Raw genomic sequence first — 13662 nt, forward strand, 5'->3', positions numbered from 1 at the left:
TAGCAATCCAAACAACTGGTTAATGACGGTCAACTTGAGTTTAGCCATACTTACGCTGATAAAGGATTCTGGGCGTCAACCACACGATAGCTGTCCCCGATCTCTCTGTATTTGTCCTTGGCTTTTAAACGAGAAACACTAGTTCCGTTGGCCAGTCGGAAATCGTCCCGCTTTCCGTTGCAGTCTCCACAGATTCCAGTCAACTTTCCGCCGTATTTGCTCCTATCAGCAGTTACCTCCACGGAGTGTTTGCCATCCCAAAGAACTGTCACTCCGCACGAAGCTGACTTAAGCTTAACAAAACGACGTCCAACTGTTGTCAGTAAAATACCACCTTTCTCGAAGCGTGATTTGCTCACATCTATCCCTGTACCATTCACCTTAAACGAAAATGGATTGTGTCGAGTAACGTATACCTCGGGAAGTGTGCGATGCTTCGATATAACTGTATTCATCCCCGTTCGCGGGAAAGTTCTTACCTCAGTTTTTCTGCCTTTGAACAACACCACGTAGCTTCCACCGATCTCGACGTCAACTTGCTTTGTATAGGACACTTTCTTTTTATTGTTTCGCCTTTCATTTGATACCATGATGTTGAAAGCACATGGAGTCTTCTCGGTCGTTTTGGTCAGCGTGTACTTGCAAACGCCCATGAAGTGAATTTTCGACCCGTCGTACGTTTTGTAATGTGGGTCTCCGGATGCACGACACACGCAGGCAGCTGAAGCAAAATGAACACTTTCATTGATTCACTGGCTTGATTTGCATTGTTTGTGGTCATTTTTCTGAGGAATACAATACATTCATAACAACATGAAAAGGAAAAAATAAGATATCATTCCCTCTTTCGGGTAAATTGACACAATCAATCCAAAAGGTATATTCGAAAATCTTCTATTCTGATATCCTCTTTGTGAAGTGCAAGCACAGGCTTTGCTAGTTTTAATGGACAAATAAATTTGGAAACAAATGAGATTACTGTATGAAGCATTCACCAATACCAGTTCAAATCAGTGATGGGGTATTCGTAATCAGCTGTAATCGATTACAGGTTGCTGAGTAATCAGGAGTAATCAGTAATCATCCGTTTTTAGGATTACAAGTAATCGTAATTTAATGGATTTCTCTTTTAAACGGTCCTGTAATCATGATTAATTTCTGATTACTCTAATGATTACAATAATAAAAAAAATACGTCAATTCATTGTTATTACAAATATTAGTTGAATAAGGTTCAATTTTAGATATGGTTTATTTACTGTTATCAAAACACAATTCACATCTATTGCTTTGTACCTAATTGTCAAATGTAGGCAAAACGGGAACACACTCTATAAGATCATATCCTTAACACAGCAATGATATATACCCCCGTGTTCCTAGTCAACCAGTTTATTTATTGTGGTAAAAACCTATTCCAATTTATAGTCTAAGTTCAACATATATCTATACAGTCAATTGTGTGTTTTGTATTTAATCTATATCGGTAAAACTGTGTCTTATTTGATGAATGAATTAATGTCCTTAGCTTTTTTTTTAGGAACATGGAGATAGTCAAAATGTTTAATGATGATAAAGTGTACTAAAGAAGCTTGTAAAAATTGATGACTTGATATCAGAATTGATACTTCTGTTCAAAATGCTTTTTTCTTTCCAAAATATTAAATATATAAACTAGGAATTAAAAAAAAACAGAGAAAAAACACACTAAATACATGTACTGGTAAAGTAATCGAAAGTAATCATAAGTAATTATGATAACAAGAAGGAAAAGTAATCTAATGTAATTGATTACTTCTAAAATTGGATGTAATCAGCTTGTAATAAATTACTTTTAAAACCCAAAGTAATTGTAATTTAATTGATTACTTTTAAAAATAATCAACCCCATCCCTGCTTCAAATAAAAATCCACGTTTACAATCCCCGTAGTTAATGCGACTTTCATTCGAAATGCAATAAGATATGAATATAAATACACACGTGTACATTTTAGTTTGTGTGAACATGGAACGATGATTCGACAAACCTGTGCAGCCTGTCTTTGGGTTTCCGCGATAGCCTTTCTTACACCTACATTTGCGGCCTCTCCTTTTCGGAAAGGCATTGGCACCGCATTTCAGGTTGCAGACTACAATGTCAACGATTGCAATCTCTGTCACAAAACCTTTGATGCACTTTAATATCTTAATATGAACAAAGTGTAGCACAAGCAGCGATTTGCTTTTAAGAGATCGAAACAAATCAAAACTTACACTTCTCTTGATAAGTGACTTTGAAAACTCCGCGACATCCCTTGCTTACTTCCACCTGCCACGCTCTCTGCTTCTTTATTAATTTGAAAGACTTGTTCTTCTTGCAAGAACTTGAGCCAGGATTTTGTTTGACAAGTCCAATTTGTACATTTTCTACATCCTGCGGAATATTCGGTTTGCAGGTGGAAGGAACAGCCTTCCCGTTTTTGATTCTGCTGGCACAGGATATTTGCCTTTGCTTTCTTTGGCATTTTTCTACAACTAAAATATAACGCTTTATTGTGAAACATAATTCAATAGTTTTTGCTGTGATCGACTATAAAAGAATCAAAGTGGACTAAACATTGGACACAATGATGTCTCTACAGATCTTAAGCAGTCCTACATGAACGCTGTGGCGTCAGATTCCAATTCGATTGAACTGATTTCAAAATGGTTCTTAATATATCCAAACACTCTTGAATCAAGAACATGCTTTACTTTGTGTTTTGAAGCATATTCGTAAAAGAACAGAATGTCTGCAATCGCATGAGTCGCTGACGACAAAGACTAATTTTTCACCTTTGCTACATTCAAAAATAATTCAGTGGTTTGAAAATATATATTCAAGCATATGTATATTCACACATTTCTTTGGAAAAACATACATTTCTTGTTTAAAGAATTGTTCAAACATGTGAAACATTGGTAACATAATGCTGATTATGACACACAGCCATTTGAAAATTAAGGTTATGCAAAATGTGATGCTCAGGAATATGATCCCAAAAGGATGTCTCACCACGTGAATTGAGATTGAGAGGGTTACCTTTCCTCCGACAACTTCCTATTCCTTTGGTGGATTTGCATGTCTCTCCTTTGCCACAACTGTTTCCGACCTTGACAGCTACAGGTGTCCCGCCCACCAACTTGCAGGACATTTTTACATTGCAGTTCTTGGAGAGAATGGAGGTTCCTTGCTGTAATCAGAAATATGATGCAGTCAAAACACAAGTGTCTTTGTGGAGAAAGATAGCAATACAGCCTGATTTTCTTGACAATCGGTGGACTTTGGGTTTACTCACTGGATAATAGCGACCTTGCATCATGCATCCACACTCGCTGTACGGCACACACTTATCTCCCTCTCTGACGTAACCTTTCTTGCATTGGCAACCGGCGATATCGACATCGGTGCAGGTATCTTCTGATTTCGGCGACTGACAAGTGTTAGGACATCCACTTCCATCTTCCACGTACTCCTCGTTTTCTTGGCACTTTTGAGACTCGGGTAACGCTGGAAACGAGAGGTGACGCAGTCACTGATAGCGATCTGAAATCCTTCTGAATGATTCAATAACAGCGCGTCACCTTCAATAATCAAATAAATGTATACTTACAGCATGAGGTGATATTTCTCCAATCATTCTTCTCTGGCGGCGCATATCCATTTTCTACACATTGCTCCTCAAATTCTTCGAGCGCTGAGCACACAATCTTCTTGAGTGCAGGTCCGTCATTGTTGCAGGCATCAATGAGACATGATGAGAACGGATTGATTCCGTCCGGCTCCTCTGACTTTTTCATCCATTCTACGCATTTCCCGAACGGGTTTTGATCCGAAGTGTCCGACATCAGACCACAAGCTTCAGGTTTGCTATATTTTGCAGTCTGCGTCTTTGTGCAGCTGGAAAACGCCGGTGTTGGACCGCACCTGTGCACGATACATGCAGAGAGATCTAGAACAATAGCAATCCAAACAACTGGTTAATGACGGTCAACTTGAGTTTAGCCATACTTACGCTGATAAAGGATTCTGGGCGTCAACCACACGATAGCTGTCCCCGATCTCTCTGTATTTGTCCTTGGCTTTTAAACGAGAAACACTAGTTCCGTTGGCCAGTCGGAAATCGTCCCGCTTTCCGTTGCAGTCTCCACAGATTCCAGTCAACTTTCCGCCGTATTTGCTCCTATCAGCAGTTACCTCCACGGAGTGTTTGCCATCCCAAAGAACTGTCACTCCGCACGAAGCTGACTTAAGCTTAACAAAACGACGTCCAACTGTTGTCAGTAAAATACCACCTTTCTCGAAGCGTGATTTGCTCACATCTATCCCTGTACCATTCACCTTAAACGAAAATGGATTGTGTCGAGTAACGTATACCTCGGGAAGTGTGCGATGCTTCGATATAACTGTATTCATCCCCGTTCGCGGGAAAGTTCTTACCTCAGTTTTTCTGCCTTTGAACAACACCACGTAGCTTCCACCGATCTCGACGTCAACTTGCTTTGTATAGGACACTTTCTTTTTATTGTTTCGCCTTTCATTTGATACCATGATGTTGAAAGCACATGGAGTCTTCTCGGTCGTTTTGGTCAGCGTGTACTTGCAAACGCCCATGAAGTGAATTTTCGACCCGTCGTACGTTTTGTAATGTGGGTCTCCGGATGCACGACACACGCAGGCAGCTGAAGCAAAATGAACACTTTCATTGATTCACTGGCTTGATTTGCATTGTTTGTGGTCATTTTTCTGAGGAATACAATACATTCATAACAACATGAAAAGGAAAAAATAAGATATCATTCCCTCTTTCGGGTAAATTGACACAATCAATCCAAAAGGTATATTCGAAAATCTTCTATTCTGATATCCTCTTTGTGAAGTGCAAGCACAGGCTTTGCTAGTTTTAATGGACAAATAAATTTGGAAACAAATGAGATTACTGTATGAAGCATTCACCAATACCAGTTCAAATCAGTGATGGGGTATTCGTAATCAGCTGTAATCGATTACAGGTTGCTGAGTAATCAGGAGTAATCAGTAATCATCCGTTTTTAGGATTACAAGTAATCGTAATTTAATGGATTTCTCTTTTAAACGGTCCTGTAATCATGATTAATTTCTGATTACTCTAATGATTACAATAATAAAAAAAAAAAATACGTCAATTCATTGTTATTACAAATATTAGTTGAATAAGGTTCAATTTTAGATATGGTTTATTTACTGTTATCAAAACACAATTCACATCTATTGCTATGTACCTAATTGTCAAATGTATGCAAAACGGGAACACACTCTATAAGATCATATCCTTAACACAGCAATGATATATACCACCGTGTTCCTAGTCAACCAGTTTATTAATTGTGGTAAAAACCTATTCCAATTTATAGTCTAAGTTCAACACATATCTATACAGTCAATTGTGTGTTTTGTATTTAATCTATATCGGTAAAACTGTGTCTTATTTGATGAATGAATTAATGTCCTTAGCTTTTTTTTTTTTTAGGAACATGGAGATAGTCAAAATGTTTAATGATGATAAAGTGTACTAAAGAAGCTTGTAAAAATTGATGACTTGATATCAGAATTGATACTTCTGTTCAAAATGCTTTTTTCTTTCCAAAATATTAAATATATAAACTAGGAATTAAAAAAAAACAGAGAAAAAACTCACTAAATACATGTACTGGTAAAGTAATCGAAAGTAATCATAAGTAATTATGATAACAAGAAGGAAAAGTAATCTAATGTAATTGATTACTTCTAAAATTGGATGTAATCAGCTTGTAATAAATTACTTTTAAAACCCAAAGTAATTGTAATTTAATTGATTACTTTTAAAAATAATCAATAATAATAATAATCAATAATAATCAATCCCTGCTTCAAATAAAAATCCACGTTTACAATCCCCGTAGTTAATGCGACTTTCATTCGAAATGCAATAAGATATGAATATAAATACACACGTGTACATTTTAGTTTGTGTGAACATGGAACGATGATTCGACAAACCTGTGCAGCCTGTCTTTGGGTTTCCGCGATAGCCTTTCTTACACCTACATTTGCGGCCTCTCCTTTTCGGAAAGGCATTGGCACCGCATTTCAGGTTGCAGACTACAATGTCAACGATTGCAATCTCTGTCACAAAACCTTTGATGCACTTTAATATCTTAATATGAACAAAGTGTAGCACAAGCAGCGATTTGCTTTTAAGAGATCGAAACAAATCAAAACTTACACTTCTCTTGATAAGTGACTTTGAAAACTCCGCGACATCCCTTGCTTACTTCCACCTGCCACGCTCTCTGCTTCTTTATTAATTTGAAAGACTTGTTCTTCTTGCAAGAACTTGAGCCAGGATTTTGTTTGACAAGTCCAATTTGTACATTTTCTACATCCTGCGGAATATTCGGTTTGCAGGTGGAAGGAACAGCCTTCCCGTTTTTGATTCTGCTGGCACAGGATATTTGCCTTTGCTTTCTTTGGCATTTTTCTACAACTAAAATATAACGCTTTATTGTGAAACATAATTCAATAGTTTTTGCTGTGATCGACTATAAAAGAATCAAAGTGGACTAAACATTGGACACAATGATGTCTCTACAGATCTTAAGCAGTCCTACATGAACGCTGTGGCGTCAGATTCCAATTCGATTGAACTGATTTCAAAATGGTTCTTAATATATCCAAACACTCTTGAATCAAGAACATGCTTTACTTTGTGTTTTGAAGCATATTCGTAAAAGAACAGAATGTCTGCAATCGCATGAGTCGCTGACGACAAAGACTAATTTTTCACCTTTGCTACATTCAAAAATAATTCAGTGGTTTGAAAATATATATTCAAGCATATGTATATTCACACATTTCTTTGGAAAAACATACATTTCTTGTTTAAAGAATTGTTCAAACATGTGAAACATTGGTAACATAATGCTGATTATGACACACAGCCATTTGAAAATTAAGGTTATGCAAAATGTGATGCTCAGGAATATGATCCCAAAAGGATGTCTCACCACGTGAATTGAGATTGAGAGGGTTACCTTTCCTCCGACAACTTCCTATTCCTTTGGTGGATTTGCATGTCTCTCCTCTGCCACAACTGTTTCCGACCTTGACAGCTACAGGTGTCCCGCCCACCAACTTGCAGGACATTTTTACATTGCAGTTCTTGGAGAGAATGGAGGTTCCTTGCTGTAATCAGAAATATGATGCAGTCAAAACACAAGTGTCTTTGTGGAGAAAGATAGCAATACAGCCTGATTTTCTTGACAATCGGTGGACTTTGGGTTTACTCACTGGATAATAGCGACCTTGCATCATGCATCCACACTCGCTGTACGGCACACACTTATCTCCCTCTCTGACGTAACCTTTCTTGCATTGGCAACCGGCGATATCGACATCGGTGCAGGTATCTTCTGATTTCGGCGACTGACAAGTGTTAGGACATCCACTTCCATCTTCCACGTACTCCTCGTTTTCTTGGCACTTTTGAGACTCGGGTAACGCTGGAAACGAGAGGTGACGCAGTCACTGATAGCGATCTGAAATCCTTCTGAATGATTCAATAACAGCGCGTCACCTTCAATAATCAAATAAATGTATACTTACAGCATGAGGTGATATTTCTCCAATCATTCTTCTCTGGCGGCGCATATCCATTTTCTACACATTGCTCCTCAAATTCTTCGAGCGCTGAGCACACAATCTTCTTGAGTGCAGGTCCGTCATTGTTGCAGGCATCAATGAGACATGATGAGAACGGATTGATTCCGTCCGGCTCCTCTGACTTTTTCATCCATTCTACGCATTTCCCGAACGGGTTTTGATCCGAAGTGTCCGACATCAGACCACAAGCTTCAGGTTTGCTATATTTTGCAGTCTGCGTCTTTGTGCAGCTGGAAAACGCCGGTGTTGGACCGCACCTGTGCACGATACATGCAGAGAGATCTAGAACAATAGCAATCCAAACAACTGGTTAATGACGGTCAACTTGAGTTTAGCCATACTTACGCTGATAAAGGATTCTGGGCGTCAACCACACGATAGCTGTCCCCGATCTCTCTGTATTTGTCCTTGGCTTTTAAACGAGAAACACTAGTTCCGTTGGCCAGTCGGAAATCGTCCCGCTTTCCGTTGCAGTCTCCACAGATTCCAGTCAACTTTCCGCCGTATTTGCTCCTATCAGCAGTTACCTCCACGGAGTGTTTGCCATCCCAAAGAACTGTCACTCCGCACGAAGCTGACTTAAGCTTAACAAAACGACGTCCAACTGTTGTCAGTAAAATACCACCTTTCTCGAAGCGTGATTTGCTCACATCTATCCCTGTACCATTCACCTTAAACGAAAATGGATTGTGTCGAGTAACGTATACCTCGGGAAGTGTGCGATGCTCCGATATAACTGTATTCATCCCCGTTCGCGGGAAAGTTCTTACCTCAGTTTTTCTGCCTTTGAACAACACCACGTAGCTTCCACCGAGCTCGACGTCAACTTGCTTTGTATAGGACACTTTCTTTTTATTGTTTCGCCTTTCATTTGATACCATGATGTTGAAAGCACATGGAGTCTTCTCGGTCGTTTTGGTCAGCGTGTACTTGCAAACGCCCATGAAGTGAATTTTCGACCCGTCGTACGTTTTGTAATGTGGGTCTCCGGATGCACGACACACGCAGGCAGCTGAAGCAAAATGAACACTTTCATTGATTCACTGGCTTGATTTGCATTGTTTGTGGTCATTTTTCTGAGGAATACAATACATTCATAACAACATGAAAAGGAAAAAAATAAAATATCATTCCCTCTTTCGGGTAAATTGACACAATCAATCCAAAAGGTATATTCGAAAATCTTCTATTCTGATATCCTCTTTGTGAAGTGCAAGCACAGGCTTTGCTAGTTTTAATGGACAAATAAATTTGGAAACAAATGAGATTACTGTATGAAGCATTCACCGATACCAGTTCAAATCAGTGATGGGGTATATTCGTAATCAGCTGTAATCGATTACAGGTTGCTGAGTAATCAGGAGTAATCAGTAATCATCCGTTTTTAGGATTACAAGTAATCGTAATTTAATGGATTTCTCTTTTAAACGGTCCTGTAATCATGATTAATTTCTGATTACTCTAATGATTACAATAATAAAAAAAATACGTCAATTCATTGTTATTACAAATATTAGTTGAATAAGGTTCAATTTTAGATATGGTTTATTTACTGTTATCAAAACACAATTCACATCTATTGCTTTGTACCTAATTGTCAAATGTAGGCAAAACGGGAACACACTCTATAAGATCATATCCTTAACACAGCAATGATATATACCCCCGTGTTCCTAGTCAACCAGTTTATTTATTGTGGTAAAAACCTATTCCAATTTATAGTCTAAGTTCAACATATATCTATACAGTCAATTGTGTGTTTTGTATTTAATCTATATCGGTAAAACTGTGTCTTATTTGATGAATGAATTAATGTCCTTAGCTTTTTTTTAGGAACATGGAGATAGTCAAAATGTTTAATGATGATAAAGTGTACTAAAGAAGCTTGTAAAAATTGATGACTTGATATCAGAATTGATACTTCTGTTCAAAAGGCTTTTTTCTTTCCAAAATATTAAATATATAAACTAGGAATTAAAAAAAAACAGAGAAAAAACACACTAAATACATGTACTGGTAAAGTAATCGAAAGTAATCATAAGTAATTATGATAACAAGAAGGAAAAGTAATCTAATGTAATCGATTACTTCTAAAATTGGATGTAATCAGCTTGTAATAAATTACTTTTAAAACCCAAAGTAATTGTAATTTAATTGATTACTTTTAAAAATAATCAACCCCATCCCTGCTTCAAATAAAAATCCACGTTTACAATCCCCGTAGTTAATGCGACTTTCATTCGAAATGCAATAAGATATGAATATAAATACACACGTGTACATTTTAGTTTGTGTGAACATGGAACGATGATTCGACAAACCTGTGCAGCCTGTCTTTGGGTTTCCGCGATAGCCTTTCTTACACCGACATTTGCGGCCTCTCCTTTTCGGAAAGGCATTGGCACCGCATTTCAGGTTGCAGACTACAATGTCAACGATTGCAATCTCTGTCACAAAACCTTTGATGCACTTTAATATCTTAATATGAACAAAGTGTAGCACAAGCAGCGATTTGCTTTTAAGAGATCGAAACAAATCAAAACTTACACTTCTCTTGATAAGTGACTTTGAAAACTCCGCGACATCCCTTGCTTACTTCCACCTGCCACGCTCTCTGCTTCTTTATTAATTTGAAAGACTTGTTCTTCTTGCAAGAACTTGAGCCAGGATTTTGTTTGACAAGTCCAATTTGTACATTTTCTACATCCTGCGGAATATTCGGTTTGCAGGTGGAAGGAACAGCCTTCCCGTTTTTGATTCTGCTGGCACAGGATATTTGCCTTTGCTTTCTTTGGCATTTTTCTACAACTAAAATATAACGCTTTATTGTGAAACATAATTCAATAGTTTTTGCTGTGATCGACTATAAAAGAATCAAAGTGGACTAAACATTGGACACAATGATGTCTCTACAGATCTTAAGCAGTCCTACATGAACGCTGTGGCGTCAGATTCCAATTCGATTGAACTGATTTCAAAATGGTTCTTAATATATCCAAACACTCTTGAATCAAGAACATGCTTTACTTTGTGTTTTGAAGCATATTCGTAAAAGAACAGAATGTCTGCAATCGCATGAGTCGCTGACGACAAAGACTAATTTTTCACCTTTGCTACATTCAAAAATAATTCAGTGGTTTGAAAATATATATTCAAGCATATGTATATTCACACATTTCTTTGGAAAAACATACATTTCTTGTTTAAAGAATTGTTCAAACATGTGAAACATTGGTAACATAATGCTGATTATGACACACAGCCATTTGAAAATTAAGGTTATGCAAAATGTGATGCTCAGGAATATGATCCCAAAAGGATGTCTCACCACGTGAATTGAGATTGAGAGGGTTACCTTTCCTCCGACAACTTCCTATTCCTTTGGTGGATTTGCATGTCTCTCCTTTGCCACAACTGTTTCCGACCTTGACAGCTACAGGTGTCCCGCCCACCAACTTGCAGGACATTTTTACATTGCAGTTCTTGGAGAGAATGGAGGTTCCTTGCTGTAATCAGAAATATGATGCAGTCAAAACACAAGTGTCTTTGTGGAGAAAGATAGCAATACAGCCTGATTTTCTTGACAATCGGTGGACTTTGGGTTTACTCACTGGATAATAGCGACCTTGCATCATGCATCCACACTCGCTGTACGGCACACACTTATCTCCCTCTCTGACGTAACCTTTCTTGCATTGGCAACCGGCGATATCGACATCGGTGCAGGTATCTTCTGATTTCGGCGACTGACAAGTGTTAGGACATCCACTTCCATCTTCCACGTACTCCTCGTTTTCTTGGCACTTTTGAGACTCGGGTAACGCTGGAAACGAGAGGTGACGCAGTCACTGATAGCGATCTGAAATCCTTCTGAATGATTCAATAACAGCGCGTCACCTTCAATAATCAAATAAATGTATACTTACAGCATGAGGTGATATTTCTCCAATCATTCTTCTCTGGCGGCGCATATCCATTTTCTACACATTGCTCCTCAAATTCTTCGAGCGCTGAGCACACAATCTTCTTGAGTGCAGGTCCGTCATTGTTGCAGGCATCAATGAGACATGATGAGAACGGATTGATTCCGTCCGGCTCCTCTGACTTTTTCATCCATTCTACGCATTTCCCGAACGGGTTTTGATCCGAAGTGTCCGACATCAGACCACAAGCTTCAGTTTTGCTATATTTTGCAGTCTGCGTCTTTGTGCAGCTGGAAAACGCCGGTGTTGGACCGCACCTGTGCACGATACATGCAGAGAGATCTAGAACAATAGCAATCCAAACACCGGTTAATGACTGTCAACTTGAGTTTAGCCATACTTACGCTGATAAAGGATTCTGGGCGTCAACCACACGATAGCTGTCCCCGATCTCTCTGTATTTGTCCTTGGCTTTTAAACGAGAAACACTAGTTCCGTTGGCCAGTCGGAAATCGTCCCGCTTTCCGTTGCAGTCTCCACAGATTCCAGTCAACTTTCCGCCGTATTTGCTCCTATCAGCAGTTACCTCCACGGAGTGTTTGCCATCCCAAAGAACTGTCACTCCGCACGAAGCTGACTTAAGCTTAACAAAACGACGTCCAACTGTTGTCAGTAAAATACCACCTTTCTCGAAGCGTGATTTGCTCACATCTATCCCTGTACCATTCACCTTAAACGAAAATGGATTGTGTCGAGTAACATATACCTCGGGAAGTGTGCGATGCTCCGATATAACTGTATTCATCCCCGTTCGCGGGAAAGTTCTTACCTCAGTTTTTCTGCCTTTGAACAACACCACGTAGCTTCCACCGATCTCGACGTCAACTTGCTTTGTATAGGACACTTTCTTTTTATTGTTTCGCCTTTCATTTGATACCATGATGTTGAAAGCACATGGAGTCTTCTCGGTCGTTTTGGTCAGCGTGTACTTGCAAACGCCCATGAAGTGAATTTTCGACCCGTCGTACGTTTTGTAATGTGGGTCTCCGGATGCACGACACACGCAGGCAGCTGAAGCAAAATGAACACTTTCATTGATTCACTGGCTTGATTTGCATTGTTTGTGGTCATTTTTCTGAGGAATACAATACATTCATAACAACATGAAAAGGAAAAAAATAAAATATCATTCCCTCTTTCGGGTAAATTGACACAATCAATCCAAAAGGTATATTCGAAAATCTTCTATTCTGATATCCTCTTTGTGAAGTGCAAGCACAGGCTTTGCTAGTTTTAATGGACAAATAAATTTGGAAACAAATGAGATTACTGTATGAAGCATTCACCGATACCAGTTCAAATCAGTGATGGGGTATATTCGTAATCAGCTGTAATCGATTACAGGTTGCTGAGTCATCAGGAGTAATCAGTAATCATCCGTTTTTAGGATTACAAGTAATCGTAATTTAATGGATTTCTCTTTTAAACGGTCCTGTAATCATGATTAATTTCTGATTACTCTAATGATTACAATAATAAAAAAAATACGTCAATTCATTGTTATTACAAATATTAGTTGAATAAGGTTCAATTTTAGATATGGTTTATTTACTGTTATCAAAACACAATTCACATCTATTGCTTTGTACCTAATTGTCAAATGTAGGCAAAACGGGAACACACTCTATAAGATCATATCCTTAACACAGCAATGATATATACCCCCGTGTTCCTAGTCAACCAGTTTATTTATTGTGGTAAAAACCTATTCCAATTTATAGTCTAAGTTCAACATATATCTATACAGTCAATTGTGTGTTTTGTATTTAATCTATATCGGTAAAACTGTGTCTTATTTGATGAATGAATTAATGTCCTTAGCTTTTTTTTAGGAACATGGAGATAGTCAAAATGTTAAATGATGATAAAGTGTACGAAAGAAGCTTGTAAAAATTGATGACTTGATATCAGAATTGAAACTTCTGTTCAAAATGCTTTTTTCTTTCCAAAATATTAAATATATAAACTAAGATTTAAAA

At 38.1% G+C, this 13662-nt stretch overlaps 1 protein-coding gene across 1 annotated transcript in view; it reads right to left on the reverse strand.

The window, feature by feature from the left end:
* Positions 1-13662, reverse strand: part of LOC128175697 (IgGFc-binding protein-like) — a 55265-nt gene that overhangs the window by 40824 nt on the left and 779 nt on the right. Inside the window, exons 3-23 of the mRNA XM_052841518.1 lie at positions 12453-12694; positions 12028-12353; positions 11627-11940; positions 11312-11523; positions 11056-11206; positions 10022-10123; positions 8471-8712; positions 8046-8371; positions 7644-7957; positions 7329-7540; positions 7073-7223; positions 6039-6140; positions 4461-4702; positions 4036-4361; positions 3634-3947; positions 3319-3530; positions 3063-3213; positions 2255-2515; positions 2029-2130; positions 480-721; positions 55-380 (exon numbers count right to left, since the gene is read on the reverse strand). Of these exons, the coding sequence (XP_052697478.1) occupies positions 55-380; positions 480-721; positions 2029-2130; positions 2255-2515; positions 3063-3213; positions 3319-3530; positions 3634-3947; positions 4036-4361; positions 4461-4702; positions 6039-6140; positions 7073-7223; positions 7329-7540; positions 7644-7957; positions 8046-8371; positions 8471-8712; positions 10022-10123; positions 11056-11206; positions 11312-11523; positions 11627-11940; positions 12028-12353; positions 12453-12694 (4870 nt within the window). The remainder of the gene's footprint in view (positions 1-54; positions 381-479; positions 722-2028; positions 2131-2254; positions 2516-3062; positions 3214-3318; positions 3531-3633; positions 3948-4035; positions 4362-4460; positions 4703-6038; positions 6141-7072; positions 7224-7328; positions 7541-7643; positions 7958-8045; positions 8372-8470; positions 8713-10021; positions 10124-11055; positions 11207-11311; positions 11524-11626; positions 11941-12027; positions 12354-12452; positions 12695-13662) is intronic.

Source organism: Crassostrea angulata, chromosome 3, assembly GCF_025612915.1.
Source record: "Crassostrea angulata isolate pt1a10 chromosome 3, ASM2561291v2, whole genome shotgun sequence".
Lineage (NCBI taxonomy): Eukaryota > Metazoa > Mollusca > Bivalvia > Ostreida > Ostreidae > Magallana > Magallana angulata.